A 19,748-nucleotide genomic window follows, 5' to 3' on the forward strand; every position below is an offset into this window, starting at 1 on the left:
CTTGCAGTCTCTATAATGCATAAACACATCTTCTTTCTTTATAAATCTCTCCAACAGTGTGTAGTGTTAGCTTTAGCCACGAAGCACAGCCTCAAACTCATTCAGAATCAAATATAAACATCAAAATAAATACTATACTCGCATGATCCGACGCATGCATGCAGTATGCGTGACAAACATCTTGTAAAGATCCATTTGAGTTATATTAGCTGTGTGAACTTTGTAAATGCACTGTATTATAGTCGAGATCTCGGAGGGCAGGGAGCGCGCGATTTAAAGGGGCCACAGCCTGAATCGGTGCATAGTTAATGATGCCCCAAAATAGGCAGTTAAAAAAATGAATTTAAAAAAATCTATGGGGTATTTTGAGCTGAAACTTCACAGACACATTCAGGGGACACCTTAGACTTATATTACATCTTGTAAAAACTGGTTCTAGGGCACCTTTAAAAGTCTGACAAATCCTTCACTAAATGAACTCTGTGAATCCGTCAGATTACTGAATCAACATCTGACTCACTCATACTACTAATGTCACATACTATTTAGGATGGATAGTATGACTAACTTGCGACATAAACGTAATTTTTTTAATTCTTTGTATGCTTAAAGAATGATTATTATTATTATTATTATTATTATAATGGGCTGCCATATATAAGCTCATGAGGGAATACCACCATTGTGCACACTTCGCATACATGCATATGTGTGTGTGTTTTGAGGTGTCCTAGTGCAGCATGTGGTACAGAGCCATCCCGTGAAGCCCCTCCCTTGGGTCTGTGTGCACATTGCCTGCCATTGTGTGCAGTAGACAGCAGATGGTAGGCTATCGCAGAAGTGACAGGCCCAGTCATCTGGCAGGCACCCACAGTTCAGGCGGGAAACCCAGGCGTGGTGCTCCGCTGCCAGAGGTGCCTATAATATAGGTCAGTCTTTCCACTGGTTATGACTGGCTGACTGCTGAGAGTTTGGACAACTGAGCTGGCCAGGCACATAGCTACACTGTAGAGGTTCAAGCTATAAATAAGCTTATAGGTGATTTTTGAGTTTTGAGAGCAAAAGGGGCCCTTGCCACTGAACTCAACAGAGGCCTATAGTGTGCTGCACTTCATGTAGTAGTAGCCTATGAATGATTCTGCTGTGCACACAGTTTAGCATGCAGCCCATGATTTATGCCAAAAAGTAAAAAAAAACAAACAACAACAATAATATTAAAGGTAATTGGCAACTTTTTATCTTACAATTTTGACTTTATTTCTGACAATTCCTAGTTTATATCTTGCAAATTTGAGTTAACATCTCACAATTCTTTCTTTCTCAGATTTGAGTTTATAACACTCATTTCTGACTTTATTTCTCGCAGTTCGTAATTTATATTTCGCAATTTTGAGTTAACAATTTGTAAAAAAAAAAAAATTCTCTGTATATCTCACAATTCTGGCTTTTTTCTTAAAATTCTGAGTTTACATCTCACAATTCAGATTTTTTTTTTCTCAGAATTGCATCTTTTATATCAGTTTTTCTCAAAATCTGAGTTTACGTCTTGGAATTCGACTTTTTTCTCAGAATAATCTCTTTTTAAGCACTGTAAACCCAAATAACGTGGCAAAACTCAAAAAAATCGGCAATCAGTTACATCAAAATGGTTAGTTAAGTTAAGAAATTTAAAGTTTAAGTAAGCAGAACTGGCAGATTATTATTTTGTACTCATATATTTTAATTACTCTTAAGAATTTAACTTATACTTAACTTAATATTATCATGTAATCTCAACTTAAATATTTTTAGTAGCAGAAACTTGGCTACTTGACTAGCTATTTCAGTAAATGCTAACTTGCTCATTGGTAACAATGCTTTGATAGCATTAGCATAGCATAGCAATCACTGAATGAGTATGGCAATATAGAAGCAAAACAAACAAAACATTAATCGCTACTAAATCTCCCACTTACCATTACAAAAAAAAAAAAAAAAAAAATCATATAACACTTAATTTTAGCATTTACTCTCCCTTTGAGTGTCATGGCAAAGCATGCAGGGGAAAAAATCCTAGCCCAGTTTCAGTTAAATTTAAGTTTGTCTAAATTAAAAGAAACAAGTTCACAAAACTCAAAACAATGAAACAATTCAGATTACTTAAAATGTGTCAGTTTCATCAACTCAAACAAAAAAGAAAGTTCTAAATACTCATAAAAGTCCATTTGATTGAACTAATTTGTTTAATTTAAGTTTACCCTACTCAAATCAATTAATTATTTTGAGCATTAGGGTTTACAGTTAGGGTTGACTAATTTTATGGACTAAAGGAATAGTCTGTATCACAAAATGCATTTTTCTTTACGAAATGTTTTGGTAAATTTAATTTTGTATTCACAAAACTAATATTTCATTCACAAAAAGTATTTCATGATTTTCAAAACCAAAAAATAGAATTATGAGATATAAACAAGAAATAAAGTCAAAATTGTGAGATCTAAACTTGCAATTATGATGGAAAAAGTCAGAATTGTGAGCTGTTAACTCAAAATTGAGAAATATAAACAGTCGCTATACTTTTTTGACTTTTTTGAAATTCTGAGGCAGAATTCAGCTTCTAGTTTACATTTACATTTAGTCATTTAGCATTTATCCAAAGCAAAGTAGAGATAGTAGAATCAATCAAATCGGAAAAGATACGTCTTTAGCATTTTTTTGAAAATGGTTAGTGACTCAGCTGCTCGGATAGAGTGTTGCAGGTCATTCAACCAGCCAGGAACAGACCCGGAGAAGGTCTGTGAAAGTGATTTTGTGCCCCTTTGTGATGGCACCACAAGGCGCCGTTCACTTGCAGAACGCAAGTTTCTGGAGGGCACATAAGTTTAGAAACCAACACCAGGATGCAACACCAAAACTGGTTCAAGACAGATTTTTCTTGTTTGAATGGGCTGTCCTGGTGAGGAGGCACCTGGTCAATGGGATGGTAGTTGTGCAGTGTTCTATGGGTGGGGCAGATCTAAGTCTTTCCCCAGACTAGCAGCTGTTCCTCAGGTGAGCTGCAGGTGACAGATGCTGTGAGATGAATACTCACTGTATTCATGCTTTTAAGTTCTTATTTACTCTTTTGCATTTTTTGAAGTTTCTGAAGTGCAGTAGCACATCAATATGACATCAACAGTCACTGCATCAGTGGATTAGGGTTAATTAAGTTCTGTAAGAGCCCTGCAAAAGGATTCAGGAGAAAGCTGAGGTCTTTGTGACCAGTACGCCAAGCTTAGCAGATGGCCAAGGCATCTTATTAAGCTAAAACCTGAGAGAAGTCATTTACTGATTCAAAGGAAACAGTATAGCAAAAGTTAATCTTATAATATATGGCGTGCGTGATGAGCACTTCATTTCAAACTGAAGTACAGGGATTTGATTTGGTGGCCAGACTGGTCTAGGGAAGATAATTGTTGTTATGTTAAATATATGTTAGTGGTTGACAAGTTTGACATGGTTATTGATCAGACTTTTTCTGTGCCATTGAATAGCAAAAATAAATAAAGAATTTATTCTAGGCAATATTTAAAAATATACATAACACATATACATATTTACTCAACAAATGCATAGAAATACATGTTTACAGAAAAAAAAATATTAAAGCTATTATTTAAAAAAAAATATGGATTACAAGAAAAAAATCTAAATTTGAGAAAAAATTTAAAAAAGCAAAAAAAAAAAAAAAGCAAAAAAAAAAATTTTGGAGAAAAGAAGCTATAAACAACATATGAGATCAAAAAACATTGACTCATTTGAGCTATGGAAGGTATATTCTTCAGATGCATATTTCTCTGCTTTGTCAGAAAAAATAATTCAGTTTTTTCTACTTCATTATAGTGTTTGGAATATATGAATGACTAAATTATTAATAAAATATACTTAAATATAATTGATATAATAAACAATAAATCTAATTCATTTGAACATTTTGAAAAAAATTTAACTTAAGTATTGAGAAATGTGTCCTCCTAGCGATTGTAAAAAACTGTAATATATATATATATATATATATATATATATATATATATATATATATATTTATTATTATTATGTTTTTATTATTATTTGTTTTTTTTACAGCCACTGGTAGCTGTACAACATTATTTATCATTATCAAGGGCAATTATATTTATGCAATAAAAAATATCTGCCTATATATAAAATATAAGGCAAATATTGAGCAATGAATACTATTTTGAGGTGCATTTATTAAGATACACAGTGTAAAAGCTGATACTAAGATACAGCTTGTATTACGACTGCTTGAATTATGACTATTATGATTGAATTGTATTCAATTCAATATTACAATGAATTCTTTCTAAATACAAATATGTTGATAATGCTGTTACTTTTGGCATGTTTACATGTTCCTTATACCAAAAGATCACATGTAGTGTGAGTTACAAAGGACAATGATTGCCCCCAGCTTCCACCAGTATAGTATCACAGGGTTGTTAATGAGTCAATGTAGCTATTAAGAATGCACATACACAAAACAGCTACAGTACTATTTCTCCTAAGCCTTCTATAAAGGAGGAGTCATTCAATCAGCCTCAGAAGACCCATTGGTGGCCCCCTGGCAGTGGCTTTTCCTACAGAGCCTGGACAAGATTCTCTGGAGCAAGTTGGGAGAGCTGTGTGCCTGGGCCTTGCATCTGAGCGCCAGGAAAGCGCCCTCCTCCCTATTTTCCCCCCAGGGGACTTGTAGCCTGCCTCTGCTGGGGAACACAAAGAGGAAACAACAAGCACAAAGGCCCTGTTTATTCCCGATGACCCAGATTCCAGCGCTTTGACGAGGGGAGATAAGTGACAGGCTGTTCAGCATTGGTCCAGGATCATCACCAATCAAAGGACCACAGCGAAGTTTAATCCCCCACACCTTGACCGCTCAAAACAAGAGCACACAGCCCCTCGAACACAGAGTCATCACATAGGAATTCACGCTAGTGAAAAGTGTGAAATTGCACTGGCAGCGTTGTTTTATTGGTTGAGAAATGGCATGAAAAGACTTTCCATTGAATTCAGAACCGTATACAAACATGTTTCCTGCTCATTTTATACAGTACCAGTCAAAAGTGTGGAATAATTAAGATTTTTTAATGTTTTTGAAAGAAGTCTCACCAGGGCTGCATTTATTGGATGAAAAATATAGTCAAAAGAGAAATAATCTGAAATATTATTACAATATAAAATAACTGTTTTCTATTTGAATATATTAAAAGATGTAATTTATTCCTGTGATGGCAAAGCATCATTACTCCAGTCTTCAGTGTCACATGATCCTTCAGAAATCATTCTAATATGCTGATTTTTTGTTTAAGTAATTTCTTATTAGCGTCAATTTTGAGAACACTTTTTGTTGCTTAATATTTTGTGGAAACTGTGAAACACTACCATTCAAAAGTTTGAGGTAAGTTTAAAAAAAAAAAAATTAATACTTTTATTCAGCATGGATGCACTAAATGTATCAAAAGTGACATTTATAATGTTACAAAAGTTTATATTTCAAATAAATTATGTACTTTTGATGAAAGAAAACAAAAATATTAAGCAGCATAACAAAGTTTTTAACACTGATAATAATAAGAACCATTATTAATAACGGAGCACTAATAAGAATTGATAATATAGCACTGAATCAGCATATTAGAATGATTTCTGAAGGATCATGTGACACTGAAGACTGGAGTAATGATGCTTTGCCATCACAGGAATACATCACAATTTAAAATAGAAAACAAGTCTTTTAAATTGTAATATTTCACAATATTTCTGATTTTACTGAATTTTTGATCAAATAAATGCAGCCTTGGAGCAAAAGAGACTTCTTTTTAAAAAATTTTGATTATTCCAAACGTTTGACATGTATATAAAATGCATGAAAGCCATCGAGAAGGGTTCATTGTGCAAGAATTGATCAGTCCTGGAGCGCTATCTGTGAGTATTGTTAGCTAATGAGCTATGAGCCACCTGTTTGGGGAGTGTGATGCTGGGAGGGGGAGCAGCTGCCCGTGTGTCGGTGGGGGTCGACGGGCGTCAAGTTCTGTAATTTGCAGACTCATTATGTATGGTGGCATACTCACCCCGTGCCCTCCCCCAGGAGCACGACAGTCCCCGCTTGGTTTGAACTGTGCAGTCATAAGCCCCTCGGCCATTCTTAGTGAGCTCATGCCTCTAGGAACAAAAGCTTTCAATCACAAAGAAAACAGATTAGCTGCATTCTCGTACTGTCCCAAAATGCACCAATAACAAATATGTTGCAGGAGGAATACAATTCATGAAATGATACATATTCATAAAATAAAGCTTTTGTCACTGTCTGAGCTTGGTTACATGTATATGTTTGTCATGACTCAGCTGCTCGGAGAAGTAGCTCTGCTGGCCGTCCTGCACGCGCCCGGACCACCTCGATTCATGCTTTGAGAGTACTTCAATGACGTCACCCTCAGCTCGCCCAACCCTTCCAAGTGGTCCTGCAATAGAGGCGTGTAGCGGTGTGTTACCACCATCTAGTGGACAGATTATGAATTACATACTCCCGTTTAACAATAATGTCAATTTAATTTGTTTTTATATATTTTTAATTTATTATTTCTTAATATATATTATTTCTTTTCGGTGTATGCTGATTGGATATATTATAATATGTAATATATATATACAGTACAGTCCAAAAGTTTGGAACCACTAAGATTTTTAATGTTTTTAAAAGAAGTTTCGTCTGCTCACCAAGGCTACATTTATTTAATGAAAAATACAGTAAAAAACAGTAATATTGTGAAATATTATTACAATTTAAAATAACTGTGTACTATTTAAATATATTTCACAAAGTAATTTATTCCTGTGATGCAAAGCTGAATTTTCAGCATCGTTACTCCAGTCTTCAGTGTCACATGATCCTTCAGAAATCATTCTAATATGCTGATTTGCTGCTCAATAAACATTTATGATTATTTTCAATGTTGAAAACAGTTGTGTACTTTTTTTTTCAGGATTCCTTGATGAATAGAAAGTTCAAAAGAACAGCATTTATCTGAAATACAAAGCTTCTGTAGCATAAGTTTGGGGTCAGTAAGAATTTTTATTTTTATTTTTTTGAAAAGAAATTAAAGAAATGAATACTTTTATTCAGCAAGGATGCATTAAATCAATCAAAAGTGGCAGTAAAGACATTTATAATGTTACAAAAGATTAGATTTCAGATAAACACTGTTCTTTTGAACTTTCTATTCATCAAATAATCCTGAAAAAAAATATTGTACACAAATATTTTGTACAATTGTACACATTAAATGTTTCTTGAGCAGCAGATCAGCATATTAGAATGATTTCTGAAGGATCATGTGACACTGAAGACTGGAGTAATGATGCTGAAAATTCAGCTTTGCCATCACAGGAATAAATTACTTTGTGAAATATATTCAAATAGAAAACAGTTATTTTAAATTGTAATAATATTTCACAATATTACTGTTTTTTACTGTATTTTTAATTAAATAAATGTAGCCTTGGTGAGCAGACGAAACTTCTTTTAAAAACATTAAAAATCTTAGTGGTTCCAAACTTTTGGACTGTACTGTATATATATATATATATATATATATATATATATATATATATATATATATATATATAAATTATAGGATACTGCAATAATTTTCCCTCAATATGGGACATAAATGCTTAATGTCAAATGACAAAATACTCAATAAGGGGTAATAATTGTGATTTTAGAGAGCTCTAAAGCAAGGCAAGGCAATTTTATTTGTATAGCACATTTCATACACAATGGTAATTCAAAGTGCTTTACATAAAGAAGAACCAAATACATAATAATAAAAATGGAATGCATAAGAAATAGAAATAACAGTAAAAACAGAGAATTCTGCTATCTGGATGAGTTAGGAAGTTTCAGTTTTTTGTTGTCCGTCAGAGCGGATCTAAATGGATCTATCCATCAGAGCGCATTATATTACCAAGCTCTGATCATGAAAAACATTACAGTAACAACCTTACCTTATATCTGTTTGCTTGTATCTTGGTCTGAACTGTTAAAACAAAAATGCAGTACACTGTAAAAAAAGAATTGTTGGTTTGACTTAAAAAAGTAAGTTACCTGGTTGCCTTAAAATTAAAAATTTGAGTTAATACAATGAAGATGATTGGTTTAATCAACAGAAACTCAAAATATTATGTTATCTGAACCACATTAAATTTATTTGACAGAAGAAAAAGTGTTGTGATAACAAATCATTTACAGTGCAGAAATCCTTTTCGCAAATAATTAAACATTAAATTAATTTGTTTCTTATGCATTGAACTGTCCACAATGTTAAAACAAGTTTAATGCATACTGACATACTAACATGTCAACAAATGCAATACTCAAATTAAGTCATAGACATATTAAACCATTCAAATATGCATACACAAGCACAAATAAGCAATAACACATGATAAAATTGCAAATGACAAACCTTGTGGAGAGGAAACGGTTGTGAAAACCTCAAACTGTCCATTGCTTTGCATGTAAATGTGCTGTTGCATCCTGAGGCCTGTTTGTGAGATACGCTGACAGAGATCCCTCTGTTTCTGTATCTGTCCTTTAATAAACGCTGCTCACTAATCCACAACTGCTGATATTTAGGGCTGCTTACTTGACATACTATCAACACAGATCATCTGCAATAATATATTTTGATAGTAGTGGATTATGTTGCATGTTTGAGTTCTAAAATGAGATATAAAAAATAATATGAGAATGATAAATAGAAGTACATTTTTGCAAGATTCTGTAAACACAAATATTCGTTTAGATTTGGCAAAAAATGTATGCAAATATTTCAAACACATTATTTATTTTGGGTTTTGAATAGACATGTCAGAGAGTACAATGTATTTTAGCTTTATAACTGCAAGTACACTGAAAAAAAAAAAAAAAAAAAAAAAAAAAAAAAAAAAAAAAAATATATATATATATATATATATATATATATATATATATATATATATATATGGGTATATATATATATATATATATATATATATATATGGGTATATATATCAATAGTTTATCAACTGGTGGTTTTGAGCCCACTTATACCATTTGTCCCTTCTTAATCTTGCATGGTGTATCAATACACACCCTGCATCCTCAGCACAGCAGTGCTAATTGATTTTGGCATTAAGTGTGCCCTATTTTTCTGTCCACTGGCGTGGGGTGTTTGTATCGTGATTGTTTGACTAATGATGCTTTACAAGCCTGACAGCAGTCAACAGATGGGCACTTCCCCTCCCAAAGCCCCCAAGCTGATCTGAGATGGTGTCGGTGGTCAAACACCATCCATCAACTCAAGAGCAGCTTATTAATTTGGATATAAAAGAGCCACCAACTCTGTAGACGCATCAATATTTTGAACATATGGCGTCTTGTTTCTTATTTGGTGGAGGGGTGAGAGTATTTATGGTCATTTAATTCACATTAAATTACTATATGATTAAAGTAACAAACTTAACTAAGAATTGCATCATAAACAATCAAGAACTACAACAAATCCAAACAATAAATGTTGTTTAGATTCAGCTTAGCTTGGTCAAAGGTGTTAAAACAACAAATATAGATATGTAAAACTGTCCAGAAATGAACAAATGCAAGAAATAAGAGATTAGAAGCATCATTGGTTATTACCATGCTGACACAACTGGTCACAGTGAAATATATATATATATACAGTACAGTCCAAAAGTTTGGAACCACTAAGATTTTTGATGTTTTTAAAAGAAGTTTCGTCTGCTCACCAAGGCTACATTTATTTAATTAAAAATACAGTAAAAAACAGTAATATTGTGAAATATTATTACAATTTAAAATAACTGTTTTCTATTTGAATATATTTCACAAAGTAATTTATTCCTGTGATGCAAAGCTGAATTTTCAGCATCGTTACTCCAGTCTTCAGTGTCACATGATCCTTCAGAAATCATTCTAATATGCTGATCTGCTGCTCAAGAAACATTTAATGTGTACAATTGTACAAAATATTTGTGTACAATATTTTTTTTCAGGATTATTTGATGAATAGAAAGTTGAAAAGAACAGTGTTTATCTGAAATCTAATCTTTTGTAACATTATAAATGTCTTTACTGCCACTTTTGATTGATTTAATGCATCCTTGCTTAATAAAAGTATTCATTTCTTTAATTTCTTTTCAAAAAAATAAAAATAAAAATTCTTACTGACCCCAAACCTTTGAACGGTAGTGTATAATGCTACAGAAGCTTTGTATTTCAGATAAATGCTGTTCTTTTGAACTTTCTATTCATCAAGGAATCCTGAAAAAAAAAGTACACAACTGTTTTCAACATTGAAAATAATCATAAATGTTTATTGAGCAGCAAATCAGCATATTAGAATGATTTCTGAAGGATCATGTGACACTGAAGACTGGAGTAATGATGCTGAAAATTCAGCTTTGCATCACAGGAATAAATTACTTTGTGAAATATATTTAAATAGTACACAGTTATTTTAAATTGTAATAATATTTCACAATATTACTGTTTTTTACTGTATTTTTAATTAAATAAATGTAGCCTTGGTGAGCAGACGAAACTTCTTTTAAAAACATTAAAAATCTTAGTGGTTCCAAACTTTTGGACTGTACTGTATATATATATATATATATATATATATATATATATATATATATATATATATATATATATATATATATATATACTACCAGTCAAAAGTTTGGAAACATTACTATTTTTAATGTTTTTGAACGAAGTCTCTTATGCTCATTAAGGCTGCATTTATTTAATAATATAGAAAAAACAAAAATATTGTGAAATATTATTAAAATTTAAAATTATGGTTTTCTTTTTTAATATACTTCAAAATATAATTTATTTCTGTGATGCAAAGCTGAATTTTCAGCATCATTACTCCAGTCTTCAGTGTCATCCTTCAGAAATTATTCTAATATGCTGATATGATACACAGTTATTATCAATATTGAAAAAAGTTGTGTTGCTTAATATTTTTTTTGGAACCTGTGATACTTTTTTCAGGATTCATTGATGAATAAAAGGTTAACAGAACAGAATTTATTCAAAATATAAATCTTTTTTAACAATATAAATCTTTACTATGTTTTTATCAATTTAACACATCCGTGCTGAATAGAAGCATTAATTTCTTTCAAAAAAAAGAAAGAAAAAAAATTACTGACCCCAAACTTTTGAACGGTAGTGTATATTGTTACAAAAGATTTCTTTAAGAGTTTTTTTAACTTTTTATTCATCAAAGAATCCTGAAAAAGTATCACAGGTTATAAAATGATATGAAGCAGCACAACTGTTTTCAACATTGATAATAAATCAGCATATTACAATGATTTCTGAAGGATCATGTGACACTGAAGACTGGAGTAATGATGCTGAAAATTCAGCTTTGCATCACAGAAATAAATTATATTTTAAAGTATATTAAAATAGATACCATAATATAACCATAATTTTAAATTGTAATAATATTTCACAATATTTTTGTTTTTTCTGTATTTATTATGAAATAAATATAGCCTTAATGAGCATAAGAGACTTTGTTCAAAAACATTAAAAATAGTAATGTTTCCAAACTTTTGACTGCTAGTGTGTATACACACACACAAATAAACTGTATTTGTAAAGAAAATTGATTTTATGAATTTGTTTCGTACTTTATTACAATCAAGCATGTCCATTCTATTTATTGAAATAATAAATTTGAAACTGCAAATTATTTACACAATAGTAGTATTTGTTGGCATCAGATGGTAGTACCGTCTACAATTTAATTTTTAAAAATATTGTATCCAGGCAGAAAGATTTATTATTATATTACAGCACATATTGTATTATGCAAAATACATCTTTAATATCTGAAAACAAATCTTTCTGATAAAATGTTTGCAAGATTCAACCAAGAACATATGACATATAAGAGATTTAAATTTATTGTGAAATCACAAACGAATAACAGGTGGCAATATTAAATCACACCATACAACAAGAAAACAGTCCAATTATCTTCAGTCCAGCATAAATGTCATCCATGACATTTATAAATACGGTAAATCTGAACACATAATGTACAGAATCGAAACTCCAGCACCAAGGCACTTAAAGTTATGATTTAATCTGACACATGACAGGTTGACATCATGTGCACAAAATATATATAAGATTTTACGGTAATAGTCCACACTGATGTAGATTTTTTTAGCGCTTTCCTTGCTTCATCTGAGGTTTCCGTCCTTTGCCTTTGGGACCTTTTCCCTTGGGACCTTTTCCCTTTCCACCAGCCTTTCCTTTTCCTTTACCAGACATGTTTCCCTTCCGTCCCTTCTTTCCAAAGCTTTTCTTACTCTTTTGAGACGATTCCTTGTCCTCTTCCCTCATTTGCTTATTCACAGCTTTCGTTATGTCAAGTCGTGGCTTCTTACTATCCATAACTTTCAGTAAATCCAGCTGTTTTTGCTTCTCACTACTGAAGTCACCAATAAGAGGCTGGAATTTTCTCTTTTTCCCAGTGTTTCTGGGAGTTTTCTCCTTGGGCAGGTTCTCCTGGAATTTACCAACAGAGGCGGTGGACTTCTTGGCAATACTGACAGCTTGTGCCAGCTCTGATTTGGACTGCCGAGCGGTGGGCGCGAGCCCCGTTCCAGGCACCTTGATCTTCTGAGCTCTGGCGATGTTCTTGAGCCTGTTGTACTCATTCCTGGCCACTCTCTCTTTCTTGGCTTTATTCCTTTTTGCAAACTGGTCCTCGTTGGGATCTGCAGTCTGTGGGACCTCTATCAACCATTCCTTGGTGTCATCATTGGCACGTTTGTATCCCCATCGCCTCTTCCATTCCTTGTGAACTTCATCCCACACCATGTTGTTCTTCTTTTTCTTCTGAATCCCCTTCAGCTTGGCAAACTGCTCCCATTTTGTAGGAGGCTTTGGTTTGGGTGCAGGCTTTTCCCTGGGTAATGGTGTGGTTGGATCTGGTAGCTTGGCGACGATTACTTCTTCAACCTTTTCTGTTGGAAGTTTCCATATCTCGTTGATGAGAAGTTGTGTGTTATCTCTCGCTAAAGAGCGCAGAAAGTCTTCCCCTTTGCTGTCTTTAAATTCCCGAGTATCTATCCGGTTCTTGTCAAACGCAAGCAAACTACCCGGGTCAAATTCGAGATCTAACTCTTTGTTTACTGTAATACTCCTTAATTTTTCAGCTTCGTCTCTCTCAGCTTTAGCGAGCACGTCTTCTATGCTGCACGAAGCCATTTTGGTTCTAATGACACACAACGTGGTTTTCTCACATGTGCTGCTGCAAGCGGAAGGATGATATTTCAAAATAAAGGACTTCAAAACTCACTTTTTCAAAAACTCTAATATTTTTAAAAAAATATGTAAAATAAATGTAACCGTGATTTACACACAAATGTGGTTTAGAAAAATAATAAATGTAATATATTAGCCTAGTGTCTACCTATTATTGCGACAAAATAAAGCACTGAGACTTCGGAAGTTAGGAGGAGTACCGACAAACTAGCGGGACGTCCCATCGGCTCTGTGGCGCAATGGATAGCGCATTGGACTTCTAGATTGACGAATGAGGTCATTCAAAGGTTGTGGGTTCGAGTCCCACCAGAGTCGAATTTTGTGTTCAGAACTGATAAAATGGCCATTTGCCAGAAGTTACCTGAGTGTTCGGAGATATGATTCAACCAAACAAGAATCAATGATTCACTCCGAGAATGTGGGAATCGTTTAGCTGAACCGAACATCTTTGTTTTATGTTAAATCTATTATCACTTCTTTGTGAATATGTTCAGATTATGTAGCGTCTTTTGAAGAACAATAAAATACAAATAACAAATGCAGTAAATAAACGAATATGGTTATAGTTTGAAATAAAGATATATTAACAATAACAAACATACTCTAAAATGTCATTTTCCAATAATTTTAAAGGGAAACGAATGTAAAAACGCTTTAGTTCGTGTTTTTTTTTTTTTTTTTTTTTTTTTTTGCATTGCTTTATTGTCATGTGTGTTAAACTGATTGTGTTTTGTATTTGTGTGGTTATTAGTCAAAATAACAATAATAATTCTATTGTTCTATCTGGCTACTGTATGGAAAAAAAATATACATCTTGGTAAATAACAAATTATATTAAATTTATATTAGAATTATAAGTATGTTTTCTAATTAAAAATATTTCTTGGTATTAAAAAACAAACTGAATCAGGTTTTTCTGAACGGATCACTAAACTAGTTCATTGGACGGCTGCTGAGAACGTCATATCCGCTGCTCGAGTTTCCCCGGGAAGACACTTTGGCGCGGAATCTGTTGTTTTGGCTCGACGCTTCTGAAAAAAGGCGAAATTCTACCTCATATCAGGCACTAATTTATATAAATGGCTCCTGTTTCAAATTCTGATAAAGACATGGACGGTGGAGATTGTGGTGAGCGTGTTTACAGTGCTTAGTGTTATTAGCTTTCAAAATATTAATGTAATTTATTCAGACAGGCAGCTTATTGGACGACTGTTCTGACAGCGCTAATATAATATTAAATACAATAAACTCATTTACCTGCACCATTCGATAAAATATACGTTTATGCAAATATTTTATGTGTAGTATGCTTTTCTCGAGTAAATTTGATGCTTCAGACTTTGAATGTAAGTTTATTTGTCAATGACATTGACAGAAATGTTTCTCACTTCATTAACAGTTCCTAAACGTTACTCTTTCCTACCTGACACATAAATACTCATTCAAATGATGGATTTGTAATCATTTCCTGTGTGTAATATACTATGGCCTGCGGATTTTTTTTTTTTTTTTTTTTTTTTTTTTACATTTGCATTAACATATTTTTAATAAATAATATTTATTGAAATTATGCTTCTTGGACCATTATAAGTCATTTTTATAATAATAACAACAGCAAAATTAGTGATTTCTTGTTTGGGTTTTATTTTTTAAACCTACGCTCAGCTTTAGTCCCACCAGAAAAATATAAATATAAAATATTTTTGTATGTGCCAAAAAATATTATTTTATTTGTATCTTTAATTATAAATATATTATTGCTGTTTTCATATTACATTTCTTTAAATTAAAATTAAAACAATAATAAATATGTATAATACTTTAATTTATTTGTTTTTATTTTCAATAATAACCTGACATTGTACAGTGTATGATGTAACTCAGTGACTTCGTTTGATGGAAAATAACAGGGATTTGTTTATAATCCACCCATTTTAACTGATGCTTCAAAGATTCTCACATCATTTCATGTGTCACTCATCTTGTCATTTCAGTTTGCTATGCAGTGTGATTTATGATTTTACTGAACCACTTTTCCTTGTCCTATAGATGCGTCCGACACGTGTGGCATTGCCACCTCACGTTCCAGGCGGGAGAAAAAAGAGAAAGTGGGGCGCAAGTCGGCTTTAGAGCAAATTAAACGAGCCAAGAAGGGAGAGAAGGTTAAATATGAGGTGTGTTGCATGTCAGCTGTTGCTACACGTCATCTGTGCTGTTCCAGTGTTTTGACATTGTCTTGTGATCAGGTGGAGGAGTTCACCAGTGTGTATGAGGAGGTGGATGAAGAGCAGTACTCGAAAATGGTGCGGGAGAGACAGGATGATGATTGGATCATTGATGACGGTCAGTTTAAGTTTCATAATCTCTCCCTGCTAAACTCAGTGTTTAAAAGTGCACCAGCTGAATGTCTGTTGTCTGGGTCAGATGGGACAGGCTATGTGGAGGATGGCAGAGAAATCTTTGATGAAGAATTGGATGATGACGCACTGGAGAAGGGCCCTAAAAGTGAGTGTTGCCTTTTATTTTCCTTTTTTGCTGATTAACAATACTAATCATTTTTCTTTGAGTTGTCTTTACCAGTTTATTATTGTTCTCTCTTAAACAGGTAAACAAGGTGGAAAGGGAGGTGATTCGAAAAAGAATGTGAAAAAAGTGTCTGTCAGTAAACCCAACAGCATTAAAAGCATGTTCATGAATAGCAATGTGAAGAAACCTGCTGAGGTAAGAGTCAGTTTGCCACTTTGTTCACAGTATGGTATTTTTTCCATGACTTTTATGTAACTATTTCACTAAATTAATGTGCACTTAAATATCTAAGGAGTAGTTCAACTAAGAAGGAAAGTTCTGTCATTATTTGGTCAAAGAGGTAATTTTGTCTGTAGTTTGAACAGAATTGTCTTTTTCCACGTTTTGCATTGTAGAAACATGTGGATTTGTCTCAAGATGATTTGCTGGGAGATATTCTGCAGGACCTGCATTCTGAGGTGAATGTTTATGACCTTTTGTATTAATAGATAGCTGATTACTTTTAATACAGACATCCTGTAGGTGCTTTCAGTCTACAGTGTTCATAAATGACCTCATGACCATTTGAATGTTTCACAGAAGCCAGTTTTGCTCACTCCACCACCAATCATTACTCTGAAGAAGAAGAAAACACTGGGATCCCCTATGAATCCATTTTCTGTCAAACCACAGGTGCCAAAGGTAGTTATCCCTTGTTCAAAATGGCAACATTTATTTTTTTTTATTTTGTGAGACTGAAGATTCATACATCGGGTTGCTGTCAGTTGTGTACATATATATTTAATTTTTTTTTTTTTTTTTTCAAGAAATAATACTTGATGCATTAATTTGATCAAAAGTGACAGAAAATACATTTATAATGTATTTTAGCACGAGTGTTTTCAACATTGATAATAATTAGAAATGTTTCTTTAGCACCAAATCAGCATATTAGAATGAATTCTGAAGGATCATGTGACACTGAAGACTGGAGTAATGATGCTGAAAATTCAGCTTTGCATCACAAGAATAAACTATATATTTTTTTAAAATACAGTATTAATATAGAAAATGGTTATTTTAAATTGTAATGATATTCCACAATATCACTGTATTTTTGCTCAAATAAATGCAGCTTTGGTAAGCATAAACATCTTTTAAAAACATAAAAAAAAAAAAATCTTACCCCAAACTTTTGAATGTTCGTGTACATAGGAAGTTACACTTCATTGATTAGGAAAAGTGTTCATCTTAAATAGTCGCTATTCAAACTATTTGTCCATCTCTCAGGAGTCACCTGAAGTCCAAGTGTCAAAGCCCAGACCTGTGGTGACGCGGGTTCCTCCAGCTGAACCTTCACCCAGGTCTTCTGCTCATATTTATCCTAGTAAACCAGCTACCACACAGATAAAGGAGCCCAAGACAGAGGAGCCTGAAGGTATATGTGACCTCCTTCATTCCCTCAATCTTTGGGTGCAAGATCTTAAAAATATATTGCTTTTAACTGTTTATTAGAAGATGCAATTGAGTTTGATGATATGGACTTTGATGAGCCCATGGAAGCAGAGAACCTGGAGGAGGAGCCAGTGAAAGTGAAGGCAGAGCCTGAGATCACACCCACTGTTAAAGTGGAGCCCAAGACTGAGCCACAGGATGACATGTTAATGTATGTCTGCAACACACATGCTATGAAGTAATGCAGTATACTTACTCTACTAAGGATCAGAGAACAGAGCCATATCTTTCCTATTTGCTCTCCTCAGATCCGGACTGGTTGGTGGCATGGGTTGGGAGAAGATGGAGGAGGGGGATCCAATTGAGACTCCTGTGGAAGTGCAGGTGGACTCTACCCAACTCCCGCTGGTGGAGGGACCTGATGGAGATATGGTTTTCCGCTTTTACTGGTTGGATGCTTTTGAAGACCAGTATAGCCAACCAGGTGGGCATCTGCTCCTCCATGATTTTACATAATACATGTGTATACAAATCCTAATGATTTTAGATCTTTTCTGTGACTTGTAATTCACTATTATATAATCAAATCAAACTTCAAATTACGAATTTAAATGTCCTATTCCTACATAATTATAATTATTTGATGTCCCTAAAAGGTGGTTATGTACATTTTTCTTGTTTTTCTGTGAAGGTGTGGTGTACCTGTTTGGAAAGGTCTGGATTGAGTCAGCTAAAGCACATGTCAGCTGTTGTGTTGCTGTAAGGAACATCGAGAGGACGATCTATCTACTTCCTCGAGAACATGTAAGACTGACCTTATTTAGTCGACATGCAGATACAAAAATATGCATCTTTAATTCTTTTTTTTTTTGTGTTAATGTGATTTAGAAAGTGAATCTGGCAACCGGTGAGGAGACGGACAGTGCAGTAGGAATGATGGATGTGTACCAGGAGTTCAACAGTCTCTCTGAGAAGTTCAAAATCATGAAATTTAAGTCCAAGGTAATTGCTGCTATCCATAATTTCTGCTTTCGGTGCCTTGGAAACTATAAATAGACATTTATAAAATGTGCTTCCCCTGTTTCAACAGCCGGTGTCCAAGAATTATGCTTTTGAGATCCCAGATATCCCCTCAAAGTGCGAGTACCTTGAAGTCAAATACTCTGTGAGTTGACGTCTCTCACTTATGCACTCAAAACTGTCATGGCTATTTTATAGAAACTTCCTAGAATGAGACTGAGGTGTTTTTTGTAATGTGCACATTCTGTTTCTATAGGCCGAGCTTCCTTCATTGCCATCTGAGCTGAAGGGCTCAACATTTTCCCATGTGTTTGGCACCAACACCACGAGTTTGGAACACTTCCTTCTTAATAGGAAGATACGGGGACCTTGCTGGCTTGATGTGAAGACCCCTCGTAAGATTGAGTCTCTCTTTTAAAACATACAAACATACCATTTCTCTGTATTTCCTACACAAATGTGCACTTGTTAACACTTGATAATCCAAATATTGTAATAATTAGTTGTGCCCACTCTCGCCATCACCTCTAGAGTTGAGCAGTCAGCCTATTAGCTGGTCTAAGGTGGAGGCTGTTGCACAGAAGAGTGACCTGATCTCAGTAGTTAAAGACCTGCCACCTCCTCCTCTGGTTGTCATGTCCATAAGCCTCAAGACTGTGCAGAACCCAAAGACTCACCAGAATGAGGTAAAATCTGGATCTGATTCCTCTGACACTGTCTGCAGGTATCTGATGCAGTGAAGGAGATTCAAAATAACTAAATATTAAGTCATACACATTAGGTTGTAGCTCAGCTGCAGTTGTATAGCTTTAAAATAGTTAATTATCACTTTTTCTTCTTGCGTCTTACCTTGACCAGATTGTATCCCTCGCTGCCCTCGTTCATCATAAATTTCCTCTTGACAAAGCTCCACCACGGCCCCCTTTCCAGACCCATTTCTGTGGTAAGCTCCTCCACTCTGCATCTTGATAGCTTGAGCTTGTGAGAGTAATACACAGAACAAAAAATCTAAAACTCTCCAATGAACATCTGAATATATTGTTTTAACCCATATAATGCATTCAAATCATTATTGAGCCAGAAGAGATTTCTGAATTCATACATCTATGAGTTTGATTGCAAAAATATATATTTGTAAAATACACAGCCTCTTTCACACACTTTTAGTACTGAATTTTGCTGATAAACATGAAAATGCATGCATGAATATGCTATAAACGGGCAACAAAATGAATTTGACATATCAAATGAACTTAAAAAATAAAATAAAAATACAGCCCAAAACAGACCAAATATCTTAATTTAAAAAAGGAATGAAGGTTTGAAAACTCTGCTGCCATCTATTGATAAACCATTGCAGCATGAA

General features: G+C 33.8%; 2 protein-coding genes, 1 long non-coding RNA gene and 1 other non-coding gene across 4 annotated transcripts in view; 2 read left to right on the forward strand and 2 right to left on the reverse strand.

The window, feature by feature from the left end:
* Positions 1-4,014: 4,014 nt before the first annotated feature.
* Positions 4,015-6,498, reverse strand: LOC125258110. The gene is made up of 3 exons (XR_007182536.1): positions 6,361-6,498; positions 6,111-6,214; positions 4,015-4,745 (listed from the first exon to the last, which is right to left on the reverse strand). It is a non-coding gene; the product is annotated as an uncharacterized LOC125258110 (long non-coding RNA).
* A 5,509-nt stretch (positions 6,499-12,007) lies between these two features.
* rrs1 (ribosome biogenesis regulator 1 homolog) lies at positions 12,008-13,396 on the reverse strand. Its single transcript, XM_048175024.1, has one exon. The coding sequence runs from the start codon at positions 13,343-13,345 to the stop codon at positions 12,296-12,298; it is 1,050 nt and encodes a 349-aa protein (XP_048030981.1). The 5' UTR covers positions 13,346-13,396; the 3' UTR covers positions 12,008-12,295.
* Positions 13,397-13,627: 231 nt separating this feature from the next.
* trnar-ucu lies at positions 13,628-13,717 on the forward strand. The gene is given in 2 exon segments: positions 13,628-13,664; positions 13,682-13,717. It is a non-coding gene; the product is annotated as a tRNA-Arg (tRNA).
* Positions 13,718-14,340: 623 nt separating this feature from the next.
* The window catches only part of pola1 (polymerase (DNA directed), alpha 1), a 58,995-nt gene continuing 53,587 nt past the window's right edge, over positions 14,341-19,748 (forward strand). Inside the window, exons 1-16 of the mRNA XM_048173876.1 lie at positions 14,341-14,530; positions 15,452-15,576; positions 15,649-15,745; positions 15,827-15,907; positions 16,008-16,123; positions 16,324-16,386; positions 16,508-16,609; positions 17,198-17,345; positions 17,423-17,573; positions 17,671-17,846; positions 18,054-18,166; positions 18,251-18,364; positions 18,453-18,527; positions 18,639-18,777; positions 18,914-19,068; positions 19,241-19,325. Of these exons, the coding sequence (XP_048029833.1) occupies positions 14,482-14,530; positions 15,452-15,576; positions 15,649-15,745; positions 15,827-15,907; positions 16,008-16,123; positions 16,324-16,386; positions 16,508-16,609; positions 17,198-17,345; positions 17,423-17,573; positions 17,671-17,846; positions 18,054-18,166; positions 18,251-18,364; positions 18,453-18,527; positions 18,639-18,777; positions 18,914-19,068; positions 19,241-19,325 (1,789 nt within the window). The 5' untranslated portion in view covers positions 14,341-14,481. The remainder of the gene's footprint in view (positions 14,531-15,451; positions 15,577-15,648; positions 15,746-15,826; positions 15,908-16,007; positions 16,124-16,323; positions 16,387-16,507; positions 16,610-17,197; positions 17,346-17,422; positions 17,574-17,670; positions 17,847-18,053; positions 18,167-18,250; positions 18,365-18,452; positions 18,528-18,638; positions 18,778-18,913; positions 19,069-19,240; positions 19,326-19,748) is intronic.

The sequence above is a fragment of the Megalobrama amblycephala genome, linkage group LG22 (assembly GCF_018812025.1).
Source record: "Megalobrama amblycephala isolate DHTTF-2021 linkage group LG22, ASM1881202v1, whole genome shotgun sequence".
In the NCBI taxonomy this organism is placed as follows: domain Eukaryota; kingdom Metazoa; phylum Chordata; class Actinopteri; order Cypriniformes; family Xenocyprididae; genus Megalobrama; species Megalobrama amblycephala.